At 28.9% G+C, this 23245-nt stretch overlaps 1 protein-coding gene across 5 annotated transcripts in view; it reads right to left on the bottom strand.

Annotated features, from left to right (window-relative positions):
• Positions 1–21490, bottom strand: part of LOC111038508 (organic cation transporter protein-like) — a 58331-nt gene extending 36841 nt beyond the window's left edge. The window contains exons 1-3 of one of the 5 annotated variants that reach the window (XM_022321638.1): positions 21265–21490; positions 20256–20397; positions 16671–16858 (exon numbers count right to left, since the gene is read on the bottom strand). In XM_022321638.1, the coding sequence (XP_022177330.1) occupies positions 16671–16782 (112 nt within the window). In that variant the 5' untranslated portion in view covers positions 16783–16858; positions 20256–20397; positions 21265–21490. Of the gene's footprint in view, positions 1–16670; positions 16866–16921; positions 16943–20255; positions 20398–21020; positions 21193–21264 lie in introns of those variants that run through there. The other 4 variants (XM_022321640.1, XM_022321637.1, XM_022321639.1 and 1 more) reach the window with 4 other exon arrangements.
• Between the last annotated feature and the right edge of the window lie 1755 nt (positions 21491–23245).

Raw genomic sequence — 23245 nt, 5'->3', positions numbered from 1 at the left:
GCTGATATATTTTTGTAACGTAAAAGACATATTATTATAAGAACTATAAAATTATAATATTTTATTTAAAACCACCATATTATATTGAATTTTTCAGAATAATATCAATTTGTCTGTTCAGTAATTATTCTAAATAATATCTACTATTTGTGATTAAAATGATCACAGCAAAAGTAACAAAAAATGGAGATCAATATGTAAATAATTTTCGAAATTTAAAAAATAAAATATAAATATTGTGATCTCTTGAGAAGTAAACATTTAAATTTCAGTGTTAAATGCCTATAACTCTAGCTCTTTATACGTCTGGATAGAATCTAATAATTTATGTAGATTATCAATTATAACCGAATGAAATGTAATAAGATCCATAGATGTAATGATATTTACTTAAACATTTCATACGCTTTTAGTTCTAGGATAATATTGTTGATACTCGTTTTGGCTCTAGTCCCATCACTGACCGTTTATAATTAAAATAGTTGCTAATAATTTAAATATAAAATGGTATGTACTCAAGAATTCAATTTTATACAAATGTAAAATATTCTGTATATTATTTTGTTGTATTATGCTACAATATTAATAATAAATAACATATGTTTTTAACAATATTAGCCTTGAAAAAAAATACGTTCAATACATATTACATGCATATATGCAAATTGCCTACACTGTCCCTGCACATATTATAATACATTCGCATTTACCAACAATAATACCTATACTTTTAATATTATTACTTGTTTCAATATAATGTAACTACTGCAATATTATATTAAAATAAAAAATATTTTATAATACATTTTTAACTTAGAAATATTAGTAAATTATATCGATTAAGTCGTAAAAAGTGCAACTCAATATATTGCATACACACAGTTGTTCGTATAATTATGTAAATGCCACATTGCTACAATCATTAATGCATCAACACATAATACAATATTCTCCCTTATAAAAAGATACAAAGTTAATTCATTATTTAAAATTAAATTGACTCATAAAAATATCACAGTATAACAAATAATAATATTTGTTATAACTTTTTAGCAATCAATAATTATGTCTGTTTTAATTAATTATCATAACACTAAGTTATGTTTTTACAATTTATTCGTATTTTTTTAAACGATGCAAATTTAAATAACGAAATGTCTTTAATCTTGATTGTGTAGTATAACTTTTAATTAACAACGTCATGGAATTGTTTACATTACGTTTAGTCGTATAGACATTATACTAGTATAATTGACAACATTGTCTTAGGTACATTTTATTATGTATTCTCTAACTTAATACATTTTGTATACGACTGAATACTATTTCTACTTAGACAATGAGTCATGAGTTTTATATTTGTAAATACAAATTACAGGTACACGATCGTTTGTCAAGAAATGCGCTTCTGTTATAAAAAACGATAAATCAAAAATATATACACATATAATCCTGTTGGATTTTGAGTAATCGATTGAAATTAAACCTGAAACTCCTTGGCGACGATGGTCGGTACTCATTATCACGTACACGTCATTGAAAATACGCCATAATATGCGTATGATTTATCGGAATTATCACATTCCTGGATATTAATTATTATTATTATTACTACTTTTATTATCATTATATCCTAGGTATTACTCGTATTTTCGTATTCATCACTGGCTGGTTCGTCAATTATTATAAATTGCGGACGTGAGAATCAGAATAATTTCGATTTCCCGAACGAAAATCTAGCGGGAGAATGGCTTTCATTCCCAGCCCACTCTAAATCGAAAACAGACATAAACCGTATAAATATCAATTAAGAGACCCTTCAGCTATTATAATACTACCAGCGACTCAGTCGAGTCTGCGTAAAAAAAATAATAATAAACCCCGTCGTCATAGATGATAAGGGTAGATAACGTCCGTCCCCCATCGCGGCTCGTTGTCATAATGCTGTCGGAAAAAAAATTAACTTTTTCTAAAGCTATTGCCGAAATTGACGCTAGCAGATCCTGTCAAAAACGTCAACAGTGGGATTTTTTTTTCACTTCAATATTAACGCGTAAATGAAAAACACAACCAAGCAATTCAAAAGTGTAAATTTTTCTTTTAATTTAACACGACCCGGTGCTGCAAAACTTTAACCATAAATCTAACTTTCAACGAACGACATACGCCACCTAAACGCTAACGATGAACAAAAATCAACTATTGCGATAGAATTTTCATAATAGGTGTGTATAAGTATACAAATAACAAAACAACTTCGAAGACACCGTGGTCATAATGGTTAGATAAACTTTAATTATTTCGAAGCTTTTACAAAAACTTGGTTTTGAAAATGTTTGTACAAGTGCACAACAATTTACCGGTTCTTGATGTCAAAAAACTCCATGAAGGTGAAACCTTGAGATTTCTGTTTTTAATTATTTTTCTGGACGAATCGAAAACAATGAAATTGACAAGCATATGTATTGATAAAATTCCTTTTTATTTTTCACATTAAAAATGCACCCTCTTTAAATGTGGGGGATTTTAATTTCCCATTTACCCATGTCAAAAACATTAATAACATCAGGTTTTCTTAGGTTATTTTCTTATTTTTTCACTTTCTTATTAATCAAAACCATTTTAAAAATTAATTTGAAAGACATACAAATATTAGCATTCACTAATCTGCCTTCCAAAACAAAATCGACTAACGGTAAAACCATTTTTAATGTTTCACGGCGATGATCAATTAAAATTAAAATACACTTTTTATGTTTAATGGTTATATATGTTCATCAAAATCAAATAGGGAATGTAAGTAATCGTCCTGCTGTACAGTTGTAGATGTCAAATTGTTTTAAAAAGTACCTTCGGTTAATTTTTTTATAACTGACCACCTCAATGTACCAACTAGGTCTAATTTGCTACTGGAAACCACCCTCAAAGTTTAAATTCTGAACACTTTTTACTGATCCAAAAGTTATTGTTAACTTCCGAGTGTTGACACACATTATTGTAAACTCAATACATTTATCGCTCAAAATCTCAAATGTGACTAAAAAATTAATTTTTTTTTTGAGACTATAAGAAATTACTGCATGTGTTACTATCTATTAAAAATTTTAGGTAGGTACCTAGGTCTACTTATTTAATGTTTAAAATTATAATTTTAAATAGGTAGTGTTTAAAAGTGATTAATAACAACTTCAGTACAAACGTTAATCCTTATAGATGATGTATAATATTTGTAACCTACAAATAGCGTTAATCAATAATTAATATTAAAAAATATTTACAACTACTGAACTACAATGATAATTTAAATTAAGAATTTATATTTAAGTAAGATAATTCCAATCAAATTGAAAACAATAATTGTCTATGAAACCACAGTGATTAAGTATTCAATACATGTTCTTGTGTAAGCGTATAGTAATTTATTTTACTATGGAAAGTTTTGACGTATTTTATATTTATTGCATCATTCAATATTTTATTCGTATTATTTTCACATAATATATTAATATATATATATTTTTTATAATACCTGGGATGTTTTCATTTCAGCGTGTTGTACAATGTACATCCGTGTAATTCTAGCGCAATCTAACGGCTTATAGCACAAGCTAAGCCCGTTTGACTGCTTAATAATCAATACACAACCTACACGTCATATCATGACATTCCCATAAATTATTATAATTTATAAATAAACCAAAACATATAATTACAATTTTATTTGCATGGTTAAAATGAATCAGGGTATACGAATTATTTTTTAATGCTTTAGGTATTACAAACGAATTATTTGCATTTTTGTTAAAGAGCTTAAATTGCATTTTTCAATAATAAATGCATTAGAGGCATACTACCAGAATGATTCTGAATGCAAGGTTAGTTATAATTTATAGTTTATAAATCAATTTAAATTTAAATAAATATTTTGATTTAAATATTCCTAATAAAATGTAATATTGTGAAATTTAACAAAAATAATTTAATGCTAACAAATTGATTGACTTGTTCAAAGTTCAGTTGCAGATTACCTTTGTTCGTTAAATATGATTATTCGACTATTCTCTCGTAATCATTGAAAAACTATGCGTTGGATGAAGATAATTTGTTGTGAAAAAACTTTAATAGTAATAATATTTATTGAAATGGAGCGAGGTAGGTATATTAAATAGTACCTATGAAGCTATATCTCTAGTACCTATACACAAGTGGCGAAAACAACTTTTTCATCTTATTAATATTATTATTGTCAAGCAAACTCTAAAACTAGTATTCAGCATTAAGTATAGCATATTATTAAAATAATAATTGAAAATTGTTATCGGACGAACTTTTATGATATCTGTACATATTTGGATCGTGTAAATGTGTAAAACACTAGTAGAAAGTATTATAATCGTTCGCTGTGGGCTGTGGCAGATCACAAATTAAATATTTAACCAATTTTCTAAGTCCGCGAACACCACCTCGACATCTCATAAAGCAGTGAAGAGAAAATGTCGTGTTCCACGTCATTCCAGATTGGATATTTCTTTGACCAATAGATATAATTGTACGATTGTGTAGCTCATATTTTATAAGGCCACTCAAGATTCGATACGTTCTCCTTGCACTGTACAAATAACCCATTTTATTCAATAGCGGTATAAATACCTGCAAAACGACGCCGATTTTAGAAGGCAACACTCGTAAACCACAGATTAATATAATACAAGTTGAGGGGAGTAAACACTGAAGTATAATAAGTTTACTTTAACAACTATTATAAAAAACAGTCTAATAAATCCGATTCTAATCGCAACTTGACGTGCATAATTAATGTACTGTGTATGTAAAAATTGAAGTTATACAATTTAATTTATACTACACACTAGTCACACACTCACAATTTAAACGGTTGCGGTTTGGGCTTCACCTTTAATAAGGTGCCAAAATGATTATAAGATTCACATAATATGATTTGGACAAATAGGTTTGTGATGTAAAAAAAAAAACAGGTAAGCTAACCTTAGCTAGCTTATAAATAGGTTCATAATTCAATGTTATTAGATACCTACATAACTAAACGTATATTATATATGTTTAGGTATACATAAAATATGTCAACGTGACGTTTAATTAACTTAATTAAATAATATATCGTTTAAATAGGTATTGTAAATGAGTCTGTCGTCTGTGGACGTGATATTTTAAAATTGCATCACTCGCCTTAGATATCATATTCACTATACATTTATACACTATATAGCTAATTCTTAATAGTCAATGTATATTAAATTGCGTTCTCACTCAGTAAGGCGTTCTTATAATAACAAAACAACAAAGATAATATTATAAATAAAATACATTATGAATCATACATTATTTTATCTTTTAATTAACAAGTTATGCAATTATTATTATTGTAATTTATTTTGCATATCACGTACTTTATTTAAATGGTTAATAAAAATATTTTATCGTATTACGATATACTATTAATTATAGACTAACAACGATTACCATCATAAATATCGACACGTCGCAGCCGTATATAGTTCCTTGTTTCATTTTTTATTAACTAGTTATTTTAGCCCTTGTACCACACCACGCCACTGTTATTTAAATAATTGAATAAAAATAACTTGTCGTTTCTTGAACCGATACAACATCCGAAAAATATCATTAATGAACCTAAATACGATATAAATTTAACTTATTAAACAAAATTTAATTAAATGATTAGTCATTACAAATATTTGTATGCATTTGCATTGTATTACTACGCCAAAAATGTATCTGTTAAAACTTATTAGTAAGATTTATTAAAAGCGTACTTAAAAAGGTTTATAACATTTTATAAAACTAAGAATCTGAAAATATATCGAAAGTAACACATATTTTATTATAACACTAATATTATTATGTTTAATATATTATGTTTTGTTTTATATGATAATTATTTCTACATTACTTAAGGTCTTAGACCACCTAACCTAGTCTGAAATTATATATTTATTTTATTTTGAATTCAAAGTTTTAGGATAATCAATTTTTTTTTAACACTCTTATAATAATGATACAATTTCTATTCTGTTTGAATACTGTATAATACCGTTAGTGTTTTATTTATACTTTTTGTTCTATAGATTCCTATACATTTAATACACATTTTATAATAGAAGTCATTTAGTTTATTTAGGAACACAGTGTTTAATAATTATTAATTGGGAATGGCAGAGGTTAAATACTTGCTTAACTAAGGTTAGGTTAAGTCTTAAAACTTCACAGATTTCACATAATAGTAATTAGGTAACTCACGCTCACGCAGTCAAGCTTATAAGTTTTAACACTCCAAAATCAAAATAACTTTTAAAAGAAAAAATCAATATTTCCTAATTGAATAGGTATTTATAATAAACTGCAGCATAAAATAATAAGAAACAAAAAGTGTAAACATCATTTTTTTCCGTCAAAAACTTTGTACTCGCTGTTTAGTACTTATATACTGAATTTACATTTAAATATATATAGGTAGATAGACATTTTTATGGCTACAGTTCAATATTTTTTAGCAAATGTGATTTACTTATTTATAACCATCGTGCACAACAGGCACTATATAAAAAATTATAACTTATAAAAATTAACCAATACTAGTGAATATTGAATAGTAATTGAGAAGCCAAGAATTTGTCCAGGTGCACACAAAAACTGATTAATGTGCTGTTGTAAATGTATACTACTTAGTCAGTTGTTTTAAATAATTTACCTGAACTAAAATATTTATAAGTACTATAAATTAATTTGTTTACATCACAATCAAGTTATTGATAACATCGATATCGAAATAAAGTTGAAAAGAATACTTGTGACTTTTTTTAAAATTAAAATTGTATTACTTATCCCCCATCTATTTAAAATTAATTTAGTATAATAATTAATATGAATACTTTACCATATAATGCATATATACTTAAGGTACAAAAAGTGGTTTCTAAAACATATCACACAATCGTCCAAGATAATGACACGCTGCAAGTTTATACCTAACATGTGTACCAATGAAAAATAAACAAATCAAAATGTTTTTATGAGTTAATTCTATTTTTTCAAATTATTGATTAATTACAGAACCTGGTAGCATCACTAAATATGTTTTCATGACATTTAATCACTGTCTATCTGACTACCTGTCATAATTGTATTGTGTTCACAGTTAATATACGACCGCAGGTCATTAATTGTAAACATAATGTATATTGCCACTTTTAAAATCTATTTTCTTTATTTCGTTTGATTTATTTCATTTTTAACTTGCATTTATTATTAGTGAACATAAATTAAAGTTTACTCATTTATTTTATACATTGTTTCTAATAGTTTGCACATGATTTCCAAACAAAGAAAATTGAAACACTTTTGAGCATAAACATTTTAGTATAAAGATTATTATTTTATTTTAAAAATTAATAATTCATATAAAAAAGTTATTAAAATAACTTTGAATAAAAAAAATATATTTTACTAAAAACATAAACCGAGGATTAATTTAAGATAATGTGAGTGTAAATGACAAACTTTTTGTATCAGACAGTTTATAATTTATATAGGTAGGTAGGTATAATATCAAAACTCCAGTGATCAGTGGTAGTAGTAAGTATTAAACATTTTTATCACGGTAGTACATATTTCGCTATTTCTAAAATCCTGTTATATTTAACACAATACTAGGTCATATTATCGTCACGTTTTCCCATAAGAAACTCATTAAATGTAATCATAAATCTATTTTCTTGTTCCGTTTTATTTGGACATTCGCATCATTTGGTAAACAACAACAGTCAATACCTAGTTATCAATAACCATTGCATCATAACCTAAATTCCTGTGGATTATCTGAAATAAATTTAAGAACCAAAGTGAAATCAAAACAAAATAAGCAAACAAACATCTTTGACGCAACATCCATGACAATATTTATAGTTTACTAGTTATTAGGTACAGAAACTCTCTAAAAATAGACTAAAATAAGTAACTGTTTTTAGGTAGATATATATAAATGTGAATATGTGATTGATGCATAGAGTACTTCACATTACAAATGATTAATGAAATATTGAGTACCAAAATTGAAGAAGATTTTTAAAAAAAAAAACACCTCATAGTACCAACTACCTACTCACATCGATACTTTTACGAAAACAAGATTACTGTAAACCTGCTTTCAACCATTGTGTTGTCATCTTACCAATGCCCACTGCTAAGCCGTCCTTTAAGCGTTACACAACCATCGAAAAAATAATACTAGTTTGATTGGCAAAAAACGAGTAAATTACATATTATTTTTATCCCATGAATTTCTACGAGTATTCAGAGTTTAGATAACAATAAAAACAAACATGAAATATATCGTATCATAAAATTAAAATAATATGCTATTTCTTTAAAGTGGTAAATAACTTTTATAATGGCTAGGATTATTACTATAGGTAAGCAATATTTCATACGTAGAGACAAAAAACTGTTGAAACAATGTAAGCATATCTCGACGGTCATGTTCATTCATGCATTTCTAGGATAAATAAGTTATTTTAATAAGTAAGATCCATTTTTGAATGCAATAATTTATCATTCATTTCAATTGTATAACACAAATAGTATATTAGGTAATAGTGTAATACCTTTACAGATATGCCATATTCTGTGCCAGCAGGCGTGGTAGTGAGACGACTAGACGAGTGATTAAAATGCAGTGCATTCCTACTTTTTATCCTTTTATTTCTAAGTTCAATGATCATTTATAGTTTATAAAATATATAAAATGTCATTATCAGCTTGTGGTTATAATGTGACATGCTTTTCAAGATAATTTCTTATATTATGTATATGCATATGATGTTAGTTACTAGTTAAATATATTTTACAGTAAAGAGTTCAAATATACCTACAAACATACCAACACTCACAATAGTAAATAGTTTAAATCTAAAATAGTAAGTAACCTGAACATTATACTACATTATATAACATTGATACGATTAAAATATAAAATAGCTGTACTTTTATATTTATTTAATAGGTACTGGCGTAGTGGCGTACTGTATATTAAAACATATTTTACTAATTTTAGATATATTTATAAAAGTTGATTTATTTTCAAACATAAAAGAGATAAAAATATACGAATAAAAATGGCCCGGACGACTACATTTGGATGCACATCATTATATGCATTTTTGTAAACACAATACGTACCTACCTATGTCTACAATATAATATATATTTGTCCATACCTTCCACAAGTATCTACAATACAAGAAAAAACTTTCCAAATTTGTATAGAAATTACGCCTAGTTCAAAGTAAGTGGAGAATGATAAAATAGTATATTTTGTATTATTTACTTTAAGTGTGTGGTTTTTATTTAATAATACAATTCAGGACAGTATAAACTATAAAGTAGTATTATATAAAATAGTATTATAATTATATTAAAATATATATAATTCTACTATTTTTATTATTTGAAAATTTTTCAAATTCAGTACTTACTATATTGTATACCTGATAATAAAAGATGTAATTGAATAAAGTACATCCATGGTTACATTTTAGTGTATACGTTTGAACTGTGTAATAATATTAATTATTACCTGGAGAATTTAATTATAATTTGAATAGTTAATGTTAATTGCATGGAGTTTTAGTGTCCTACGGTTTTCTTAACATATTATTATATTATGTAACTACTGCATTATTATATATTACCATAAACTATACAAAATAGAAGGGAATGCTTATTTTTATATTGGGGACCTTTAATAAAATTATATAATTATTTATTAAGTCAACTCAAACTTTTATTGATTTATTGTACTTTAAAAAATGTTCGTTAAAGTCGTAATTTTATATTATACGTGCATACTTAAGATAAATAATTTAAATTTAAATAATTCAACGGAGTACTACAATATTCACCTAGCAATATTAATTTATATTAATAATAATTAGTTTGAAAATAAATGTTACGTATATATTTAATCTAAGGTATTAAAAAATAATTACTTCGAATATGTGTAGTGTGTACTGTATAGTAAATTGTGTATTAGTAGGTATATAATATGTACCACACAAACCCAAAGTTATAATTCATTTATTTAATCATAATATTTTTATTATAGGTACCTCCAACGCTCCAAACATTGTATTTATATAAAAAAAGAGTACCTACAACCTACTACCTGTGTAGTAACTAGTATGGCTGATGTATAACCTATGTAGTTCGAACGAGTACTGCGTTTCTCAGTGATCGTCTATATTTAAATTTAATAAAAGTGTCAGAATAACATATTTACTAATGTTGTGTAATTTAATTTATTCAACAAATTATTAAATTGTATTAAATAATAAAATATATACATATTTAAATTGGAAATTATAATTTATTAGTTTATTCGTTTTTTGCATTTAGTTTAAAAACTAAAAAACTCTATTACATTTATCGTCAAAGTAATGCAAGTTGCGTTCATAACAATATTAAAGGCACGTTTGTATTACACGCTTATAATGACAACATAAAAGTTCTTCACAGGCATCATTAAGTATAGGTGACAATATGTAAATAAATGCGTCTTAAAGTGAGTATATATATAGGAAGGTACTAAAATAACGACACCAATTAAAATAATAACATGACCTTCTAAAACATCTTAAATTTAAAAATATGACTTTCACAAGAGTTTAACACATCATAAAAATTCTGAACTTGGTATATTTTTTTCAAAACTGACAAATTCAATAATATTTTGTTTGTTTATACGAGTATAATATAAAATATATAATATTAATACGACTAAAGGTGCTTACTTTTATAACTTTATAAGTTACAATATTACTACACTAAAACTTTATTACCAGCCGGAACATGTAGATTTCTAAATACTTTTTAATTTCATTTTCTTAGATAATTTAGATCATCAACATCCTGGCTCCTATATCATTACACGCTCGGAGCTAAAACGGCCCACGCGCAGTCGTGCAGTAGTCTGTCTCGTGAGTACCCGGTACCTACACCGTCATCGGGGCCGATTCAAGCAAATTAATTACTATAAAAATAATAGAAAACACGTAAAACATACAACACAAACTTCATACACCACGTGTGCAACACGCCTACAAACAGCATACGGCGATCACCCTGCAGGTAAAATCGTGACTTTCCAGTCAAGGACGTCCGGGACCAAAATATAAATAAATATGATGTAGATACTATATTATAAACAGTAGACTTCATTGCTTATTGCAACATCAAAGGGACCACGTGTTTTGTCGCATTAACCGATAGGTTGTACAAAACGATACACAAAAATATAATATGTATGATATCGTAATAAGACACACAAGACACAACTAGCACTATAGGTACCTCTACTCTGCCGTAGTAATCATCAACTGATTACATTGACTGTATTAGGTATGTCAACATGTATTTTAATTTTATTCTTTATTCGAGAATTTCCATAACGTTTTATATAATATATATAATATACACATTATATATAGGTAGTAGGTACATGCATTGTTGCATGTGTATGTGTGTGTGTGTATATATATATATGTTTTTGCTCACTACGCGACCATACCACGAGACGTATGTCTAATTATATACTACTAACAAGACGAGAATGTAAGTATACAATACACTCACCAACCCATCTGCTTAAGAAAAATGGTATACGTTGATACATTATAACACAGTAAGTTGTATTAATTATTAACTTACCTAATTATATGTAGGTAGATGTAGAAGCATACAATAAACGGAAGAGCGGGCCGTCATTCGTTCGACGGAATTTATATATCGACCGTCACCAAATTCAATACGGTGTATTCTATATACTATTATATCATACGTAATAATGTAGTTATTAGTACCCAACGACTAAAAAATATGTAATTCCATCCGCGGGGGCTTTATTCCAAATATTATGCGCTGGACCAATCATCAAAATTCCGTTCACAACGGTACACGCGCACACATAGTTATACCTATATTTGTTTTTGTAGTAATTACCGACATCATCCATATCGTACAACAATATTATGATTCGTGTATAGTCTGTGATAGCTTCCCATTTGGATTACGTCCAATTCCAAGTGCGATTTATACACGACAGTCCGGCGATTTACATAACGAGATAATATAAATGCAGTATTGTATTCGTGATGAGGTTTAATATTATGATTTTCAATTACACCATTTTTACTACACCGAGAGACGTATGAGTTTGTATGTAAGGTGCAAGACATGTAAAATATCATTTTCATAATATCGTACCGATTAAGGTCGTATACATGTGTGGTTATATGTATACACACTTACACTTTAGAATAAGTATCTGCACCTAGTGTAATACATTTCTGGTTGGTTTTTACAACTATACAGGATACATATTATACCTACCTACCAGCTATAATACCCATATGTAAATTACACATACCATAATATAATAACAAAACGAAACGAAATGAAAACGTTAAATTAATATTGCGGTTTTATTTTAATAGATCTTCAACAGTGACCTTTTTTGCTATTACGAGATCAATGTCAAGGACAGGAATAATCCAAACGATACCATGTTCGTTGGTTCCGCTCGAAGTGTCTCATCATCGGGTAAAGTTGCACAGACGCGTTCATGGCCAATATCCGAAATTAACGGTCGTGTCAATAGACATAACCTTAAGGGCTTTAAGAGGTATGATAATCACGAAACAATATATATATATCACCCATTCCAGTATTTCACCTATAGAAAATATTATCTACTAATTTGTTAAAATAATAATTTTATAGATTTTTTTTCAAAAGTCATTCTTAAAAATTAAACTATGTATGCAATTAACACTCAGGACTTACGAGTTGAATATTAAACAATTGTTCTGATTTTTAAGTTTAAATTAAATTAAATATTAAAGTATAGCATTCAATTAATAACGATTAAAACAATTTAATTCGGTGTGTTATTGAATACATCATCAACAATGCATGTTTTATTTCGTTTCAGAAATCCTATTCTTTATTTAAGACATAATTTTAAAAGTTCATCTAATTCATATATTATCATAACTACTTTTTACACCTTTAATAAAACATAATTAAACGGATTTAAATAATAAATAAAATGATTTAATATGTGTAAAATTCAGTTATTCCTAATATTATTAAATATGTATTAATACAATTTCTATACATTATATAAACAAAAAATAGAACTATTTCTATTTTAGTTTTTTTTACGCTACCTAGTTTGGAACCTATGTATTTTTATTTTTATTTTTATTTTTTTATTTTTTTTATTTTTTTTATTTACTCTACTAATTAGTTTAAGAAAATTAAAGTATATTTTATACTACCATAAATCAAGTAAAAATAAACAAAACTTCAGTTTCAAAAAATCATGAAATTTAACTATTTAAGTACGTATAACGTTTGTACAGATTATTCTTATATGCAATATTATGTAGTGAATACATAGTAAAATGTATGGACACTATAATGTATAGAGGTAGTTATAAATGAATGTTTTGCAAAAAACACATAATTGCATTATTTGTATTTCTCTATTGTTTTAAAAAATATATGGCCCTATCTAGTACATTATACTATACATCAATGGTCGTAGCTGATATAACTATTATTTACAAGACACCAAGGATACAAAACAAATTTAAAGGTCCCAAAAAGTTACTCAATGTTGACCAGTTCAAAAAGAAAATTCGTTCTTTTATTTACTTGTTTTCACAGCTAAGCTATAGATGTTCGTTAAATATATATTGGACACCTTAGATTGAAATAATAAATTTGTAAACAATGACAAGGTTACATGTAGGCAGATTGAAAACAACAGACTTGATATGTACGCTTAAAAACAAAAGAAATTAAATGCAAAGTCATTCAATGTATTTAAATTGATATTTAATTAAAATAATTCGAATTTCAAAACGTAATCTGAGTACTAAACATAGTATTAAAAATATTATCCATCTATATAGATGCTATATTATATTAATTATTTAAGCCATATGGCTTAAAATTTAATGAACTGAATGACTAAGAAACACCTGAAAATCTACAAAATATCTGTAGGAACTACACTGTAGTATCATGGTAGAAGTCTATGGAAAAATCAACTGACTGCACCGGTACAACTTACAGTAAGTCGCGATCTAGAGCTCAATCATGAGTCGATTCGGCAATCACCGTACAAAGGAGACACAAATATAGAAAATAGGTTTACACTGGTGAAAATTTTCCTTGGGATAGTGTTCGATAGACAGCGGCCTCTGCCAACACTCAAATTCCAGAGCAATAATTCATTATTTCTGGAAGCGTGCCTTAATTAATACCATTTTTGAAAATAATAATATATTGAACAACTACACTGCGCAACCGGTTTGCCCCCGTGTTAGAAGATTTGGTATGTTTAAGGTGCCTACAAGCATGTTATACAACGGTATTAAACATCGTACACCAGTTGGAAATTAATCAATCATAACCGTGTAAGTAGGAGACAAGCTATTATTTATTTATAGGTATTATTATGCACCATAGTTCATAAGTAATCATATCATGCACCCACCATAATATGTGAGTACCTATTTACCACATAGATCCCTATAAATACTCGGCAAATCATCGAGTTCCGGGGTATAACTCATATAATTCCTAGAATATAGATGCTCATTAAGCTAATGTGAAATTTAATTCCAAAAGTAAGCTCAACAATGCATAAATAATACTCAAACATCACCATACATCAAGCGTTTGGTAGCAAAAAAAGGCGCGACTTGTTATAATAATATAAGGTATTAAGGTGTTTGATGTGTTTATCCTTGTCATTAAGTACGGATATGAATACACAAACGACTCGGACTTGAATTATAAATTGTTGTCTAAAAAAAACAATATATTATTATAACTGTACACAAGTATATTTTATTATAGAATCTCTATAAAACGTAGGTACGCTAAATATTAGCTTGTGAAACTGTTTACAATTTCACTCGAATATATTATTTTCTTTATAACACAACAGTTAAATGTGATGCATGATTAGAATAAATAAATAAAAAATGCATAGTATTATATTATATTATTATCATATCAGTATGTTGGAAATATTAACTTTCTAATAAATTCATCACTTTAAAAGCGAATTTAGTTGGGACGATGCCTATAATTATTGGCCATAAGAATTTTTGCTTACAATGATTTTTTTTTTTCAAAAACTACTTCTTAGTATCTCAATCGAACACTCCACAATAATTATGTAAGAAGTCGATTAATTGAAAGTTGGTATAGTGATGAACTATATTTACCACTAAATACTTACATAAAAGTAAGAATTCATTATCTATCCTGGCACTAGCAGTGCGATTATTACTTTATAGTTATGTACAGCCAATTTCAGTTAAATTTATTTTTTCATTTCGTTATAATTTTTTATTTTTAAAACAATTAATATTTTTTAAATGTACAGGATTTCCATTTTTAATATTATTTTATTTTCTACATCATTTAAAATAGTTAATTCGAAATGGTTTGACTGTTTGAGTCATCTGACTCAAACAGTCAGAAAAGTAACAATAGGCTATAGAATTTATATTCTGTAACTATATAAACCTAAAATGCAAAAAATATCCATCTTTAAAATATTCAAAAGCCTAAATGCATATATGGTTTTTATGTACAAGACATAAAAATAAATGTTAAAATCGATGTTACAACCAGAATTTATGGCACTAACAGGTAATTTTTAAATAATATCCAAAAACAAGACAATAAAACTAACACAATATAATAATAAAAACATAATATAATTATTATAGGTAAACATATTACCATGAAAATAAAAAATAATATTGTCTTTTGTTTATTTTAAGACAAGCACAAGTTCTTAACTCCAATATTTAACATTAACGAGTGATATAATCTGAAATAGAACTGTAAAAACTAAAAACATTAAGTCTATTGCGTCTACTGTACCTAACCATTTTGTTCGACAATAAAGTCGGTGTTATCTCGTGTAGTCGTCTAATTGAATATTAATAGTCCTTATAGGCGTGTGCTGACTCCAATTTCTGACCAAGACTACCCAATGGCCAATACTTGAATTTAAATTTTAAAGAAATAACTACAGAAAAAATCGCCAATTTTTAATAGCTTTAAATTCATCAAGTATCATTATGTTAATATCAACTACGGCTCACACTGTCAGTAATTTCTAATTCAATGAATAACTTTGCATGATTTTTTGAGAAGAGTTTTTTTGGGTGGTGGTGAGTGGCTACAGGGATTTACTAAAATGTTATGCCATTAAAATCGTTTCAAATTACCACTAGCTATCTCTGATGTACACTATTAAACATAATATTATATATGTCTAAAACATGTCAATATCTGTGCTAAATATACAATATTAATTTGATTTAATGTATATTAGTATATATTCTCTTTTCTAATATTAAGTTAATAAACCTTTGTCGTTAAAACCCTCATAAACTATTTAAAAAATATATATTATACAATTATACGTATTTTCAAACGTTCGATGTCTCCGAAAAATTTCAGGTCGAGCACTGTGCACACGCCTCTGCTAATAATAATACCATAATATCGTAAAATAGTCTTACTGGATTGCCGGCGGTTCTGCCTGACGAACCCTGGCTGCGCACTGCGGTCTTCGCCCAATAGAAACGAGTTGGGCTCTTCTTCTTCTGCCCATTTTTCTGTGTTGTTAGCCATGACGGGGCCGATTGATTATACACGACGATACTGCTCGATCTTCGATTCCATCGGCTAGTGACAAGTGTAAGACTGGCTAATACCAACAAGAATAAAAAGGAAAAATGATATTATAAAACATATAAAGTGCAAGATATACCTAATGAGTAATGGCTAATTGCAGTTGATAATATTTTGCAATCCTCGTTTGGCGGAAGACTTAAATAATATTATTTAGAGTTCCGGGGTGATATTATTTAAAACGGCCGTGTATTATACTGTGCTGGCCCCGAAACCGCACAATACTCGTCGTAGGAATTAATATTGCGCTTAACTCGGCGGTGGTGGCCGCAGCGGTAGGTAAATAGATAATTTCCTCTACTGACCAGCATAAATATATAGTCGCGGACGATATGCGTTCGATAATAATAATAATAATAATAATAATAATAATTGCGGGTGGAAAATACTCGCGCACGATTATGATTTTATAATTTATACATCATTATCGCTGTCATAATAATAGTAATAGTAATAATAATATTATATACAACATAATATTATTATACCGGCATGGTGGCGCGCAAAACCGACACCGGTCGCGGTCGCCAGCAGTTGATGACGCCGAGGGTATAGGAGCGACGGTCGACTGTACACACACGTACCTACCTACACCTATGCGTCATGCGTACATAATCATACACACGCCTATGATACACATAATATGTATTGTACAGGTTACCTAGGTATACCGTGTCCGTGTATGCAAGTGTCTATGCGTGCGAGGAAATTTAGTTCAAGGAACGAGTACTCCGCGTGTGCTCGCAGGAAATCAAGGACTCGGAGTTATAAATAATAATAAACCGACAACAACGAAAAAACGATGTTATATTATATTATAATAATATTTTATTGTATACATGTCGCTATTCGGTATTGTTATTGTAAACATGCTCCGCGGCGCGTAAAAGTGATAGTGCGCGTGTGCGGCGCGTGTCGTGTAATATACCCACCTGAGCGCTCGGACCGGCGAGTACGAGGGTTTCAGGGTATGTTACAATATCGTTTTGTCTGATAAAGTGATAACTATCATCTCAAAAAAAAAAAAAAAATGATCTAACATTTAAATGTACAAAAACTCTATTTGTTTTTAAAATCCAATGTAAAGCCTGCAAATTTGTCAATATAGTAAATAAAATATGGAACGGGTATGTCAAACCCTCCTAAATATTATTCTTTGTAATTGTTTTAAATTTTAATAGGTTAATGTGATAATGCGCCTTGTCTACGATGCAAATGGTGAAGAAAGAGAAAACCAATAGTGAGTGGCTCATTTATCCACAGTGCCATGTTTGAATTTAAATCAATAATTTAACTCAATAATATTATGCCTACTTACAAAATTTAGTTTGTTATTTTCATAAAGGAGCTATTTCTTTAATTTGTATAGTGTTATACATAATGATATGTATATATATATATATATATATTTCTAAATAAAAATAAACTTTATAGTTCCCTCAGTCGATTGATTTGAAAATTTAAATCTCAATTTCTCATTTTTACTCACATAAAGTAACGGAAATAAATCATTTTTAGAAAAAAATTGTAAGTGAACATAAGAAAATAGAAGAACTTATAGAAAACATTGTAAGTTTGTTTATCGGATTTTAATTTTTTAATTTTTAAATATAATATATTTAATGGGTAAATATACCAGTATTCTTAACGAATGTTGGTTTCGATTTTGGATTTCATATTCTTTTACCATTTGGTTTTTTGGTTTTTAGTACCTACCGGTTTTGATTTCTATATTCATTTTGATACTGATATCATTTTCAATAATAAATCATCAAAATGATTTTGAAACCGGTCCCAAGCTCCGGACTTTCACTAAATTTTAGTAGAGTAATATATAGGTTTGCAGTACGAAATTAAAGACATTTATATGCGTTGGCCCGGAGGTAATCCCCGACTGTGACGCACGTTTTTGACAGACGATCGAACCACAAAAAGTTGTATTGAAGTTGTGTACATCACACATTTTTATATACAAAATATATAAGGTAGATTAGAATTTACCCATCTCTCTACTTTACTTTTCGAATTTAGTATAAATAATATATTATAATACTCTACTGCTTCATAGGTTCTCTCATTTGTATTATTAATAAAAAATAGCAATGAATTTTCCACGGAACTGTCGACTGTCGTAAACTTTATACTTCAGATGGTAATAGATAATTGTTCAAACGTTAAATCGCTATAACTTCAAAACCAAATCTAAATGTTTGACCAGACTACTCTAGTCGTAAATATTTCTAATCTTACTTACATTTTAAAGGTATATTTTTCAAATACGTTTTCCCTAACAATTAATTTTGTCTGCACTCTACACTATCCTATCAAAAAGTGGTATAAACCGTAAGATAAACAAGTAAATCTAACACAATCCTAATTTCATCGATATTTCTGGGAACCACAGTTAATATGAATTTGGTTGCTTATTACTTTTTATTGTCAATTGTTATTGTCAATCCATCATAATCGGGTACATATTTCTAAAATGCCAGTGACAATAGAAAAAAATGAATATTTGTTATGATTAATTATTATAACGAATGTTAAATTTCACACCATTAAATTACTATAAGTAGGTAACTAAAAATATCGATTTATTTCATATATTATAGACTCTATAAATGTCATGTTAAAAATATATTTTTACATAATTTTAATTTTAATTTTTTTAAGTGTGATATGAGTAAACATCATTTGATTTACAGTAACTATACAAAATATCAGAACATACATTTTAATGAATGATGAACATAAATTACAAATTATTACAAATTATTTAATTATTTTTGCGACATCGTAGCGATACTTTGTTGTTGTTAAAATGACACAATTTATCATTTTTAATTTTTATTGAATTTAATATGTGACTTGTATTTAAATTGAGAGTGTATATATTATTCGATAGTTTATATAACTGCTTGTATACAAACACAGAGCTAAATACATATGGCACAAAACACTTTAATATCATTTTTTTAAACTATTCAATAACGTATAACTTCACAAATTTATCAAGAGTTTCTTTTAAAAAATAATAAACTAGTAAAAATTGTTTTAAAAAACATTGCACAATTAATAGATACTATAAAAAATATTTGTTTTTAATTTTGTAAGAAAGTCAATCAATTTAAAAAATATATGTCTAGAAATTTTATTGGGTGTATTAAAAATATACAGGTAATTAAAAAATTAAAAATTATTTGGAAGTATAGTTAAAATTAAAGAAGTGTTATCTAATATCTGATTAATTTTCATCATTTATTGATAATATAAAATTATGAAATTAATAATAAAGGGTTCATATTGCTGCCATAGCCCATAATAAAAGGATTATTTGGTAATACATGTAGTAAAATATAACTTCTCTATTGAAATTCTACCAAATATCATATTGAATAGGGGCTTCAACTAACCTTCAAATATGATTGCCCCGGGGTGCCAATCAAAGTTAGCACTCCACTGTGTATACTTAGTAAGTAAGTAAATTAGTTTTCCGATCGGATTAATTATCGCGTACCATTCCTCGACCAACGCTAACCCGGTGCACCATCGGCTCTGTATCAATACATAAGGAATAACACGATAAGACAATATCTGTATATAGTTTGGAAAAAGCATCAAAGTAACTGTATAAGAAGCACTTTAATAAACAAAACACTGAAAATCCACATACACCATCGATCATCATCCGTATAAAGTACCTCATAGCTCTCAAGGATTTACCAATCTTAGGACCCTGCCCATTAAAATCTTACTTTCAGCGCTTCTGCGCGCCCAACCAACCTGCATTGATGGCGTAACTAAGCATATATTTTTGTCAAGTGAGGGTGTGTGACAGGGTCAGAGTTAAATAAATCCTTTTCGTCTATTTAAAAGTGATTTCCTACGCCCTTGGCTGTTTTCATCATCTATATCGGTGACCAACATGACACGAATGTATGCGTTAACACGGATCCATCAAAAATCGCTGTGCCGGCAGTGTCACAAGCCTGCAAACTGAGATTATGTCACCCCACACACCACCCTTAGGCCTTTACAGATTTGTATAATATTTTCTATAGTGTGTAGGTATTCGACTCGACTCATTCGTCTGAGGGACCCGCCAAAAAGGAAAAAAGTACTCATTATAATACGGTGTACGATTTAATATCGATGCGATTGTCGCGTCACAGACTTACCGCCGCGGACGACGTGCAGGAATATGGGTGTACGATCGCAATACCACCGTCGGCGCAGACCGCGGTAACCGCGGTACACGGTAGATATAAATACCCGTTATAGGTAATATTAAAGACAAGAAGAACAAAATATCCAAACACGCTCCCGCGAACGAACTGCGCGTTTACCTATACGTACACGGCCCGGTACAATGACAGAGTGTAAAAAATGTCGCGATTACGAATATATACTATAATCCATTACTATATTATTGTTGTCGTCGTCGTTTTGCGTGCAATGCTGTGACGGCCCAAAAGTGCACTAATTGTATTGGTGTTTGTATATACAAACAGTATCGCACACCTGCAGCAGCGGACGGGCGCGAGCGACACGTGCAAAACGGAACGGCGACGGACGCGAGTGTACGATACTATACCGGGGCGAGCGCGCGTGCTTCACGGTACGCGACAGAAACCAGACTTGAGCGGATACGCGCGGCCACACCGGTTTTTGTGGCGGTGGCGGTCGCGGGTCATTGAGGAGTAAAAAAACGTATATAATATTATACGCGCGCGCAACAACACACACACACACACACACACACACACACTGATGTATAATATCATAATGCGTGTGTGTAAAAATGTGTATTAAGTGTGAGTGTGTGTGTGCGTGTGTGTGCGTGTATAATGTAATAAAAAACAGACGTATAATAATATAATGATAATAATAAATGTAAGTAAAACGTGAAGATCGCGGCCACAGAATTTCCACCACCAAACCAGGTCCTCTGTCCAATATAATAACATTATATTGTTGTTGTACGCGCTAGATATTATTATGTATATAATATATTTCATTCAGACAGTAGAGGTAGGTTAGGTTAGGTACCAACCACCTATCTGCGGTTGATCGCATCAAAATGCAGGTCGTCGTCGTCGTGGTCTGAGGGGAAAAAGCGCGCCCGCGACGCATAGGTACGACCGGTTTACGCGATACTCTACGATTAGGATTTGAGATGACGTTTCTGGCGCGTTTTTTTCGTTGGTTTTTTTCATTACACTACATCGGAATAAAATATTATGTTATTATCGTGCATAATATCCTATGCGGGCATGGATGTTAGAATGTAAAAAACCGACGAGTCGTATTACCGCTGCGAACGCACAAGACGGTTTTTTCATTATATATATATATTGTTGTTTTATATTAGAGTTATTGCGTAGGTGAGTACATCTTGTACCTACGTCCGGTCGTTGTGCGTTCCACACCAAAATATATAACTCTAATGTCGAGAAGTATAATACACGATATTGTTATAATTTTAAAAAAAACGGAAACGAAAACAGTTGTACGCAGCATTAATATAAAATTTGAAGTAACTTCGGCACACAAGGTATCTATTATACATAGTGTAGTATTCGATATCCTCAGAACGAATCATACGAACATACAATAGCTAATGTGTGGATAATTACCGTATAATATATAAACAAGGGCTATAGAAAAAACTAAAGGTACATACAAAGTTAAAAACACGTTTAGTTGGAATCAATTAGGAGGTGCCTGAAGCTTCGGGAGTGCTTTATAGCACTCCTAGCAGCTAGTTGGCTTATTTCGTGATGCTAAAAATTATTAAGAAAAATATGATGTTGTATTTATTATATTATTTTAATATTTATAAGGAGCAAATCACTGGTAAACATCCTTCTTGACTTTTTTTATTGTGCTGAGGAACATAGATGATTTACACTCCTCTGCCATAAGTAAAAAATTTATTTTTTTCAAATTTTTAAATTGTTCTTATCTTATAGAAAAATGAGACATCTCTTCATATCTGACTTATTATTATTGATAATATAAAATTATTAATAAAAATGATATCAATTTTGACGTATACAAATATGACGTATTATACATAGTTAGGAAAAAACAGTGCCCAAGTGTAGAACACATGACACAACAACATATTTTTATTGTTTACTAATTGAAAAACCCCCTTAAATTAAAAACAAAATATTAGCACCCCACCACCAATCATATTTAATCTCAAGTTACCCCAATGTGAATAAACCATACGTTTTAAATGCCAGTATATCATATAAGTATATAACCATATGGGTAGTGGAAAACGCTACAATAAAATAATTTTACCTACATCAATATATCATACCTATAATATAATAAAATGTTATTAATTAAATATTCGTGATATACTATGATAAAAATAATGAACTACGCAGAT

The sequence above is a fragment of the Myzus persicae genome, unplaced genomic scaffold (assembly GCF_001856785.1).
Source record: "Myzus persicae strain clone G006 unplaced genomic scaffold, MPER_G0061.0, whole genome shotgun sequence".
Taxonomy (NCBI): domain Eukaryota; kingdom Metazoa; phylum Arthropoda; class Insecta; order Hemiptera; family Aphididae; genus Myzus; species Myzus persicae.
Note: the sequence above shows the minus strand (reverse complement) of the source record. Positions and strands in the feature narration are given on the sequence as shown.